This window comes from Xenopus laevis, chromosome 2L, assembly GCF_017654675.1.
Source record: "Xenopus laevis strain J_2021 chromosome 2L, Xenopus_laevis_v10.1, whole genome shotgun sequence".
NCBI lineage: Eukaryota > Metazoa > Chordata > Amphibia > Anura > Pipidae > Xenopus > Xenopus laevis.
The window spans coordinates 50840640-50852695 of record NC_054373.1 but is presented as its reverse complement, the minus strand read 5'-3'; the positions used below and the strand labels follow the sequence as shown (position 1 = coordinate 50852695).

General features: G+C 37.3%; 1 protein-coding gene across 1 annotated transcript in view; it reads right to left on the bottom strand.

The window, feature by feature from the left end:
* Nucleotides 1-249: 249 nt before the first annotated feature.
* Nucleotides 250-12056, bottom strand: part of aipl1.L (aryl hydrocarbon receptor interacting protein like 1 L homeolog) — a 30353-nt gene continuing 18546 nt past the window's right edge. Inside the window, exons 3-6 of the mRNA XM_018245684.2 lie at nt 8689-8877; nt 7953-8129; nt 7238-7379; nt 250-2219 (exon numbers count right to left, since the gene is read on the bottom strand). Of these exons, the coding sequence (XP_018101173.1) occupies nt 2017-2219; nt 7238-7379; nt 7953-8129; nt 8689-8877 (711 nt within the window). The 3' untranslated portion in view covers nt 250-2016. The remainder of the gene's footprint in view (nt 2220-7237; nt 7380-7952; nt 8130-8688; nt 8878-12056) is intronic.

The following is a 12056-nucleotide window of genomic DNA, read 5'->3' as shown; positions in this document are numbered from 1 at the left end:
AACAAGTAACTTAACAATCTTTCTTCTCTTGTTATATAAAGTTTGTGCATTGGGTTATCATAAACTATCATTCATAAAACCTTAATGATTTATACTGATTATACATTAGCTTTTGCAGATATGCCATTTCAGCATTCTGTGGCACTTTATAGTTTAATATAAATCCTATTATATAAAATATTATAGAAAACTGCATTTTTAATGGTCAGATACAAGTAAATTACCCAGTGCAATAGAGTGAAAAACACACACAATTGTATACATGGATTTTTGCACGTTCTTTATATAATTTCATACATGTGCACAAAGCCAATACTAATAAAGTATTAATGGATAATTATAGCAATAAACACAAAGAAAAGAAACTCTGCAACATTTCAAATAATGGAAGCTCTATATGATTATAACCATATAAATGGGAAAGGTAATCTCTGAGGGCAAGTGCATTTGTGCAGGAATATTTAATTTGACTCAAGAGATTTAGCGCTATATAAGTACCTTGGCATAAAAGGAATAACAAGCTAGTAGGAGTATTGATATTCATTAAAATCTATACTCTACATGGTCAGTTCTGTATTGGCAACCACAATTTCATCAGCAATCCCCATAACTGAACAACAATCATAAAAATATTTTAAGGGGCAAAATTGTTCTCTTTATACAAAGTGTTTGTTTTCTACTTACTGTTAATAAAATACAGAAAGGATAGCATTTTTAGAGAGTCAGATGCCAAACTACAACTTTGATAAAGAAGCTAGGAGCTGCAATTTTAGTGAGCTTAGGAGTACTAGCCATGCCCTTAAAAGTATCTATGAAGTATGCCCAAACATTCAGTTTTTTTTGTGCTCCAAACATTCTATTTCTGGTTCTGCCTGGAAAAGAAATATTGCCGAACCAAGCATTTTTATTGTGCTCTACAATATTCATTAAACACAAATGAAGACTTGAAAAGACAAACACATACCGATACACACTGAAGGTGGGTTTCACTCATATGAGAATGGAAACCTAGAGCAATACAGTGATGACTGTAATTCTCATTGCAAAGACTTTGGGGCAGATTTATCAAATTGTAACATTAGATTTCCATTCTTCCACTGCTCTGTATTAATTCCTATAGGATTTTTAGACTCTTTTGTTCATTGTTAAACACACCTCTAAAAATCTCATAGGATAGCAGTAGAATTTTACTGTGATGAGCTCTAATTTCACACTTTGATAAATCTGCCCCTAAACAGGAAAAGAAAATCACTGCTTTTTAAAAATACCAATGGCGCTCTTATCGGTGATAAAGGTGTTTTTTATTGCTGTTCTTTTTGGCAGCTGTGTCAAACTATACAGAACCCCTTAAATGATATGTTTAAAACTACTTATTCTTAGAAAGAATTTACAAGGTCTAGTCTAGTCTTATCACACACCAAATGAACCCCATATTCCATATATGACAAGGAATAGAAATAACCCACTATACATAAAGGCCAGGCTGTATTCACCATGAAGGCACCCAAGCAGACTTTGCAAGGGTGGCAGCTTTAGGTGAGCGACCCTTGGGTGCCTTTATAGTATATTAAAAATCACAGTGCTGTTGACATTCAATAAATGTAATTAAAAATAGATTTTCATGTTTTTTTGGTTTTATTGTTTTTTTAGGTGTTCCCTACTGCAATCTCTAATTAAATGTTGGAATTGGTTTATTTAAACAGAGCACCCACTAAATGCTAATTACTGCTACTATCAGTTCAGGAAACACATGTGAACTCTCTCAAAAGAATGTAAACAGAGAGCAAACTACTTGCAAATAAATTATATACATTCTGTTGAACAATTCCATTCCATATGCAATCGGGCTACACCCACCTACTTTGCACTTGACCACATAATACAAGTTTGTAACTTATCACCTTTCAACGTTTGACTCAGTTTTGTGTTTTGTTACATATTGTGGTGGCTAGTAAACCAATGCCGACCGAGCAATTTGAATGATCACAATTTTCTTTTATAGTTGTTTCTGACCAGCTAAGAGAAAAGGTTCTTATATTTCAGTTTTTCCTCTTCTTCCTTTTCTTGCATTCTACACTCCAGAATTCGAATTTCCTTCTTTACTATTTTACTCATAGCTGGGTCCATTTCCAGGACTTTTTCAAAATCTTTCTTAGCTTCCGCCTCATTCCACACTTCTGCATTTGCTTTTCCTCGAATAAAATATGCCTTTGTCAGACCTATGGGCAAGAAATAGGTAGGTCAGGTTAAAATCATGCAGACACAGGCAGAAATATGAAAACAAAAATAAAAGTAGATTGCAGCCTGGGTTGTGGAGCCTACCCTGACAGAAAGAAGTATTTGGCACAGAAAGAATGTATAGGATTTATTTATGTATTTATTTATTAATTTACATTTAAATATTTCACTCTGATGGTAATGCCAAAATCATAACTGTTTCATTACATTAACATTATCTGTGGTTAACGGAATTTATGCTTTTATTTGGGTCTTCTGTGGATTATAAGAATCAAATCTGTTAACATCTGTGAACAAATCCCATAGAGGGATGGAATATGCTGTCGGATTCCTCAGACTTCAGCGCAAGTAAACAGAGTGAATGCATGGGGGAAATTCATTGAGCTGCAAGGTAATAACTTTAAAAGCATCAAAATGGTTAAAAAAAAGCATTGCAATTACAAATATAATCATTCCCCAAATCCTAGGAACGATTATAGTTTTTGTGCACAGATCCCCTTTACGGAAAGAACAGAGAGAGTATTAGACATGGTCAGGGCCGCCATTAGAAAAAAAAACAACATTTTCGGGGGGCCCTCTAGGCCCCACCCACCCCAGCACCCAAGCCCCACCCCAGATCCCGTCCACTCCACACAACATTTAAAAGACCACACAGACATCAGTGCTAAAAAAGGTAACCCCCCCCCCACACACACAAGTTATAAAAAGCTATTGATGGTCAGGGTCCCCTTATAAGTAAAAAAAAACTGTGGTGCCAGGGCCCCCATAAAAGTTTTTTAAAAAAATTGGTGATCAGGGCCCCCTGTAAGTTAAAAAAAAACCATTGGCGCCAGGGCCCCCCTTACAAGTTAAAAAAAAATTGGGTCCCCAAAGAATATTTAAAAAAAAAAACATTGGCGCCAGGGCCCCCCTTAAAAGTCAAAGAATATTTTTTTAAAAAAAACATTGGTGGCAGGGGCCTATAGAATATTAAAATAATACAATTGGTGCTCAATGGCTTTAATGACTTTGTGTCTTTTCGTTGATTCAGGACTTCTATTTCAGCTGTTTTTTCGACGCTTCTGTACTTTTTTTTTTCGGCTTTTCAGCACTTCCGCATTTCGGCTGTTTGGGACTTCGGAAGGAGGCGGCACAGCTTTGGCACTGTCAAGGGGGGCCCGGCTGATAACATGCTGATAAAAGCACAACTGCTTGACAGTCTGACAATGAAAGATTCTGGGAGTTCTGGGAGTAAATAGTTAGCATAATCACTGGCTGGACATAAGATAATTTTTCTGTTACATACAAAAATGTAAAAAAAAAAACCTCCATTAAATTTAGACAACAGAATAAATTTGCCACCAATATGGATTCATACAGTTTAGTTGGGATCAAGTACAAGGTACTGTTTAAGTATAACAGATAACAAGGAAATTATTTTAAAAATTTAGTATTATTTACTTAAAATGCAATGGGAGATGGCCTCACTTTAATCAAGAGCTTTCTAGATAATGGTTCCAAGAGATCCAATATCTGTATTTTCAAAATAGGAGTTAACCTGTTAAATGGCACTAATATCTGAATGTACTTCTTACAGGAACGGAACATATAGACCTATAAACAGGCCCGGATTGTGGCGAGGCCAGAAAGGCCCGGGTCTAGGGTGGCACAATTTCTGGGACGACGTGCCGCCCAGCCGCACCATCTGCCAATGACTGTGTTGCATGCATGGAAAACTTCCCAGGCACATGCAGTCCTCAGTGCAGATAGGTTATGGGGAAGTGTGCATGTGCACGAGCTTGCACAACTGAGGGGAGGGGACTGAGCGAACCTAGGGGGCGCCGGAAAGAGAAATCCAGTGGTAGTGTCTGAAGTCTTTTGTTGAACCTTTTTCCTATATTTTTAATAGGAATTTACTGGATTTAATTTAATAACCCCAAAGAAATTTGAAGAACATTATCCTATTTCAGTTATACTTTGAAAGAGAAATACATGAGAATTAAAAGTCAAAATTATCATCATAACTTGATTTATTTTGACCTTTAGAAAGAAGAACTGCAGTTTTTTTGTGGAAACTACAGTATATTCCTGCCATTTATTTGTGCAAATGTTTGAAAACCAACCTAGCTAAAAATGTAAAGAAAAAATACATTTTGCTTTGGCCAGTAATAATATTATCATTATTATTTTTATTACACTTCATTTATATTGCACCAATATATTATAAAGCATGATCAATTATTCACATGAGTTCCTGTTCCACTGGAGCTTACAATCTAATTTCCATTAACCTCCTGCAAATAAATCCCTCAACCTTTCCTCTGAGTATGTGATTGCGGATCAAGGAAGTTCACAAGGAGGGGTATCACAGCCCAGTCTGTCCTGACCCTGGGTTAATTAACCCTTGATATTCGACTGTCGAATATCGAAGTCAAAGGATTTAGCGCTATTCGTTCGATTTTAATCCATCGATCGAACGATTTTTCTTCGATAAAATAAAACTAGCTAAGCATATGGGGACCTTCGGTAGCTTTTAGGTGGTGAACTAGGGGGTCAAAGTTTTTTCTTAAAGAGACAGTACTTCGACTATCGAATAGTCGAACGATTTTTAGTTTGAATCGTTTGATTCGAATTCGAAGTCGTAGTCGAAGGTCGAAGTAGCCCATTCGATGGTCGAAGTATCCAAAAAAAACATTTGAAATGGGTTTTTTTTGTTCATGCCTTCACTCGAGCTAAGTAAATGGGTCCCTACAGTGTACCTTCCCTGCCCAGTAGAGGAATCTGTGCTAGATTTCATGCATTAGCAAAATAGGGCTACGCAAACATACCAGTTTTACTAGTGCATGCTAAAAGAATATTAAGAGAGTTATTTACTAACTCCGAATGCAAAAATCACGAAAAATTTGTGATTTTTTTTTAATTTAAAATCAGACTTTTAAAAAATCACGAATTTTTCAGAATTTATTAAACCCCGAGGATGGAAAAATCAGAATCTGAAAATCCGGCATCTCAGACCTGTCAAGGTTGCATATAAGTCAATGGGAGAAGCCCCAATGATTTTTTGATGTGCGCTGGGTTTCGGGCAATAGCCCGATGTTTTCTGAGTTTTCGGGTGAAAATTACGGAAAAATCTTGAAATTTGTGAAAATCAGATGAAAAAGTCCGAAAAATTTGGGAAAATCTGATTTTTTCCCACAAACAAATTTTCGAGAAAATGTAAAAATAAATAAGCATTAAAAACCCAAGCGGATTTCATCAGAGTTTATAGCAGAAAATATTGAGATAAATTTGGACTTTGATAAATAACCCTATATGTTACTTACTTTAAAACACTTTCATTTTTTGACTGAACTGTTCCTTTAAACTAGGCAATGAAAGAACTGATTATTTGGCCTAGCTGCCAAGATCAGATCGTTGCACAACTGGACCACCCATATGTTGGGCCAAATCGGATTTATCTGATCATTTAGGTCCTTGGATAATAATCAAATCATATTGTGAGCCTATGAAGAACCTCTTGAGAGAGAACTGCATAAATGCATGAATGCCTTCCTTGTCAGGTGGAATTTGTAACCTATACGATAGATATCTTTCAGATTTTTTATATCGGTGATGCAGATTATTGGAAAAGACCCATACGATAATTACTAAGGGGGAGGAATAGTTGCCAAATTTATTGGCCCATGCATGGCTAAATGAATGTTCTTCAGCAGACCACATGGACTGAAAGAAGAAGACAAAACACTCAAAGGAAAATCATGCAAAACAAGGAACATACAAACTCCATACTGACAACATTAACCACAACACTAACAATGCGCAGACAGTTCAATAGTTCAAAACCCACTGTTCAAACTATTTCCAAGAATGGCTAAAACAGTTCTCATTAAATAAAAATGTATTAATTGTTTTTTGTTTCTATTATTTTTTTTACCTGCTGTACTTCAAAATCTGCAAATATACTACAGAGTATCCTACAACATAACCTCCAAGTTTTGTTTGTCCCTTCATCTGTTTTTATGAACTTTTAATTAACTGAACTGTAGAGCCTGAACAATGTTTAATACCAGACAGCAAAGTGTTAAAAATATCTTCTGATAAACAGACCAGTTTTGTCATAAGGCAGAAGTACATTGTCTTTCACTGCCCCACAGGGGAGGCAGCAGGTTATGAGATCATTCAGATCTTCTTTAGTGTCAAAGCCTAGTATGTTTTGCAGTGTCAGATTTCATTAGGTGTTGAGAATCAAGCTCTCCTGGGAGACCCAGGAACCAAATCTGGATACAGAAAGTGTGGATAATTGAAAGAGAATAAGGTGGAAGGGCACAAAGTAAAGGCAATGTTAACAAGAAAAACAGATACAGGAAGTAAGAACGAATAAACATAAACAAAATTGTACTTTTGTTTTTTGTTTGGATTTCTGCTCTGGGTTGTACTTTCTAAGCAAACAGTGTAGAGAATAAACCAGCAGTAGTATCCGACAGTTGCAGGAGAAGCAAATTGTAAATCACCAGAAGGCATACATTCTGTAGCAGCCCTATGGGGCTATGCAGTTAGAACAAATAAAGGACAATGTTACGTAAACATGTAGTCACAGCAAGAAATCTAGTACCATATGTCTAGATCAGAGCTGATCAATGACCTACACGAATGACACCAGCAACTGATGTTTATGCAATCTAATGAATTAAGATGTTTAAATTCTGGTGTAATACGTTTCAAATTGGAAGACTATACCAAGTAGATCCACAAATTGATTTGCTCCAACAAAAAAAAAACATATTCATACTCTGCTTTCGTATTTATTTTATTAGTAACAATAGCCAGTTGCCTATACTATAAAGCACGTACTGGAGACAGCTACTTGAGGAACCAACCATAAAGCATAAGGCATGGGCATTTGTACAACCCTGGAGCCTTCTCCTGCTACCCAGTTTCACTCTGCAGAGTTACCACCAACACAGTCAGTGGAGCTGACACATAAAGAATTTAGGAATGTGCTTCTGGCGCATGTTATTACCTGGATGATGTTGGATTAGGTCAGTTGTTTGTTCTAATACTTCATAGTACTCTTCCTGACGGAGCAGGCATTGACAGTAGTTCAAAACCAAAGTGTTAATTATCTTTTCCAATTTCATCCAAGGCACCTCCCATGGCTTCTCCTGTAAACACAATGTGCAGTGAAAGTCCAGGCATTTAAAAAAGTAGTTATTACAGCTGTTCCTGTCCCTAAATTAAATTAGGTAATTTCTTTTAAAAATTCTGTGACCTCCCGAGGCAATGATCTAAGATCATCTGTAATAACTCTAAAAACCTGCGACTGCCTGTCAGATTAGTGTAGAAAATTTGGAATGAATTCTAGTGCCAAGACGAGTATTTGAATGCAGTCCAGTACTCAAAGGATAGAGGTATTCAATCTACATAATTCAGTTAGTTGGCATTTATATATATCTATACCTGTATATATTTTCTAACCTTCAGGAATCATCCCTGTATTTTGGTATATTAATAACCATTAACACAATATAGCCTTGATGATAGGTATTATTCTTATTAATACGCATCTGTTGTTGAAGAGCTTCAATGAATGTCCGCCAAAAAATACTGTTGTTTGTTTATACAGTACATTTGCAGTGTTTTCTGAAGATGTCCTTCTTTCTTCTTTGTTAGATATCCTGCATTACATTCTCTTTTGCAGTTCTAATGATCTATAGAAATTATATGAATGGTTCTACCTTTGTCTGGAGATTCTTTAAGCAAATAACCCCTTCTTTATATTTGTTGATTGCATCTTCATAGCGTCCAAGCTTAAACAGTCTGTTGCCTTCTCCATGCAGAATAGGCACTGCTTTCAGTTTTTCATCATTATTCAGAGCCCAGGTTTCTCGTTTGTATGCACTAGGAGATTCTACCTGTAAGTTACATATTGGTTTTATTAGTTTTTAAGTATATGTCAAGCTGTGAAGCAGCTTTGACAACCAAGAATCCCTCTGAAAGCACTGCAGAGGTCAACAACCTCTAGGCAAGGAAAATAACAGTTTTAGTACTAGGTGGTAATAAGAAGTTGCCAAAAAGCCTATAAGACAAAACAGGGATAGTGGTTTTAAGCAAGTAATTAGGAGGAATAAGACTCTTTGTCCTCTTTGACAGTTTTGATAAGTTACCATTATTCTGCTTACTAGGCTGTCGCAGTGGCTGAAAAACTCTATACCTGACATTTACTGCAGAATAAAATGGGCAAATAATGGATATTTAGGCAAGATATTATATCAAAATGCATTTTGTGCATTTTTTTCAAGATGTTCAGCAGTCCAGTCACAGTAAAGGAATAATAATGCACTCTGTTGGCTCTTAGCTACACTGGACTTTAGGATTTCGAGGTTGTTGATTGAGGAAAACAACCAAATGGGGTTTTAATGGTTTACACCACAGGCTGTATTGTCTGCAACTAAGATCAGGATGATCGTCTACCTTCAATAGCTCAAGCACAAATATAAGAGGCTGGGGTTCCTTCTGCAGCTCATCTAGGTCTTCATAGCCCAGCGTGTGGTAAGCAAACATATTGGCCAATCCACAAGTGTGCATGTGCCAGTCTGTTGGATCTTTCCCTTCAGCAATGCGTCGCAGGCTCTTGGAAACTATTGGGTATAACCCAGTGTGCTGCAAGGAAATAATAAAAATTTAATTTCAGATAACTTGTATAACTAGAGTTATAGATATAGTTATATGTAGATGTAGCAAAGTAGCTTTAGTGAGGGAGTTTTCACCCTCCTCTGAAGTAAAAGGCAGTCTGGCAGAGGTCAAAGTTAACTGTGATGACTACAAAGATAAACTGTGGGGTATTCATAAAGGTGGCTCACTACTGAAATAGCTGCTCTATATCTCATTTTTCAACTTCAGTTTATCTGCAGTTTGGGCCAGTGACCTACAGGAACCAGAACACGATGTGCCACAGCACCTTTTGGGGATTATACAGAGGACATAACTCACTGTAAACTGCACTAGAATACAGCATATCTGAAATGCAGTACAATAGGCTGGGTATTGCTTTAACAGAGTACAACCATAGGCTAATATCTCACATCAGAATTGAGATTGGGGCCAAAGAGTATATTATGTATACTCAGCATTTGTGTAAGATGTGTACAGCAGAGTACAAGGCTGGGACTGGCAATCTAGATTCTGGAAAATGCCAGAGAGGCTGCTGTAAGATGCCCAGTTAAGTAACTGCCTATACAGCAGACCCCATGGTCACGGGGGCCTGTACAGTGAGGTCTGTTGTATCATAGTCCCCCTCCTCAACCCATCTTGTACCTTTAAAATAGTATGGGCCCAGAGCACGCAGGTTGGGGGGGGGGTTGGGGGGGTTGGGTGTGGAGGGACTGTTCCCGCCAGTTCCCCTCAGTAGATTTTTTTGGCAGTGGGGCCCGATGCTCCCAAGTTACACCACTGATCTGGCCAGTGGGGGCTGTTTGCCCATCTTAGTACCTGAAAGACCAGGGCCTATTTTGAATTTCAGTCATGACCTAACAACCATAGGCTAATGTCGCTCATCAGATTGGGGGGGTTGGGGCTAAAGATTAAACTATTACAGGTATGGGACCTGTTATCCAAAATGCTTGGGACCTGGGGTTTTCCATAATTTGGGTCTGCATGCCATAAGCCTACAGAAAAATCATTTAAACATTAAGATTTACTAACATTTGATTTATCTATAGAAACAAAGTCAACCTAACTCCCATCCAAGAATATAACTCATTTATCAAAAAATCAGCTCAAAAAAGTTGGTGCGAAAAAACGTAGCAACAAAATCATTCGTCAATTCGAACCGTGTGTCTTTTTTGAACTGATACTCAGAAAAGTCAACTTTATCGAAATTGTCGCCACGACAACTCAAATTTATCAGATTATCGGACAAAAATCAGCGCGGATCGCGTCAAGAAACATCTTCAGGGACACAGTGGCGGAACTACCAGGGGAGCAGGAGGTGCGAGCGAGCCAGGGCCCCCCCCCGGCAGCCCGAGCGGCACTGAAATGCGGGCCGAAAATACGCGCACGGAGGGGGTGGGGGACACGGCTGTGCGTCACGCACCAGGACCCTCCCCTCTCTAATTACGTTACTGCAGGGACATCTGCCACTGACTTCTACATAACTTCGACAGGTTTTAGCTGGAGTATTTTCAGATTTTAAGTAGTTTTGGGGTATAATAAATATCTACAGATTCAAAAGTTTTTGTGTTTTTTTTTAAATATGAGTTTTCCCCTTTAAAAACTCATCCAGAAAAATGCAAGGTTTAATAAATAGGACCCTAAATCGACCCAATAGGATTGTTTAGCCTCTGATTAGAGTTAATTATATCTTAGTTACGATTAAGTAAAAGGTACTTGTTTATGATTACAAAGAAAAAGGAAATCATTTTTAAAAATCTGAATTATTTGCGTAAAATTGAGTCTATGGGAGATAGCCTTTCCAGTCATGGCTGCTAAAACCTTAAGGTAAAAAACTGTAAAACATACGAAATGTAAAGGGAACTCAAAAGACTGGCATGAGCTACTGTATTCATTATAACTTTTGGATGGATTTCTTCTTTGCAATTTTTTAATATCTTTTTTAATACCTTTAATTTCGTATAAAAGTTTGATGCAATCAGTGGCAAAGCAATAACTAAAATTAAACAAATTGCTAATATTCATATAAAATGTCAACATGTCTTAGAAGCAATAATATCAAAAGCCAATGTTCCTAGATGGGCATAATTAAAGTTCCCATCAAACCCAACTGTCTTTGCGAATAAAAATATATTGCCAATTGTAGAGCACAACACAAAGAGTTGTAATTGTAATGTGCACGCTGTATGCAACCATCGATCAAGAAGCATAACAAAGGTGGAAATTTATTCTCTAGCCTTTGAATAACAACTGTTACTTACAGAAGGCAATTTTCACTATTAATTGAAATCCTGATGCTGATATTGTATAACACAGACCTGTGATAATATGTGCAACAATCCTCAGGCTTTTGGTTCTGGGTTGAATATAGAAAGTATATTTTACAAATCGACAATGGAAAGCAGGGCCTTCATGTGTTTTCTCAATAGTTCAGAACGATACAACAGTGATTTGCTAAATGCATATAGGAAGCCCAGCCAAAATCCCAGTTAGGGTTAAAGGAACAGTAACACCAAAAAATTAAAGTGTTTAAAAGTAATGAAAATATCATGTAGTGTTGCTGTGCACTGGTACAACTGATCTGTTTACTTCAGAAACACTACTATAGTTCATATAAACAAGCTGCTGTGTAGCAATGTCGGAAATTGACAAAAGGCTATATGGCACAGGTTAAATAGTCGATAACAGAAAACATGTTCTACAGAGCTTATCTGCTATCTGCTGTGTAACCTGAGCCTTTTCTTCTTTGAATGGCTGCCCCCATTGCTAAACAGCAGCTCATTTATATAAACAATAGTAGTGTTTATTACTTTTTTTTGATGTTAATGTTCTTTTAAACTGGGGAGAATGCCAATTTGCTCTGTTAGGTAGTCCTGGAAGCTCAGCCTGGAGGTTGATTTTTTAGCCCTAGTTATTCTGGGAGCTATGGCTGAAAAGCTGATGCAGCAATGTCTATACAGTTCATATAAATATGCTATGAGCTCAGGAGGTCCTGACCAAATGCTGGACCTTGAAGGAGCACTAAATATTATGTTTTGGGGTTCAACCACAGCCCATTAGTAGTAAAGATCTGTGCCTCCAAATATGCCCCCAGTAGCTCCCCATACTCTTTTCCATGGATTCCCAGCACATTCTCTGTGAGCTGTCAGTTACTTGAGCTTTGTTGCCAC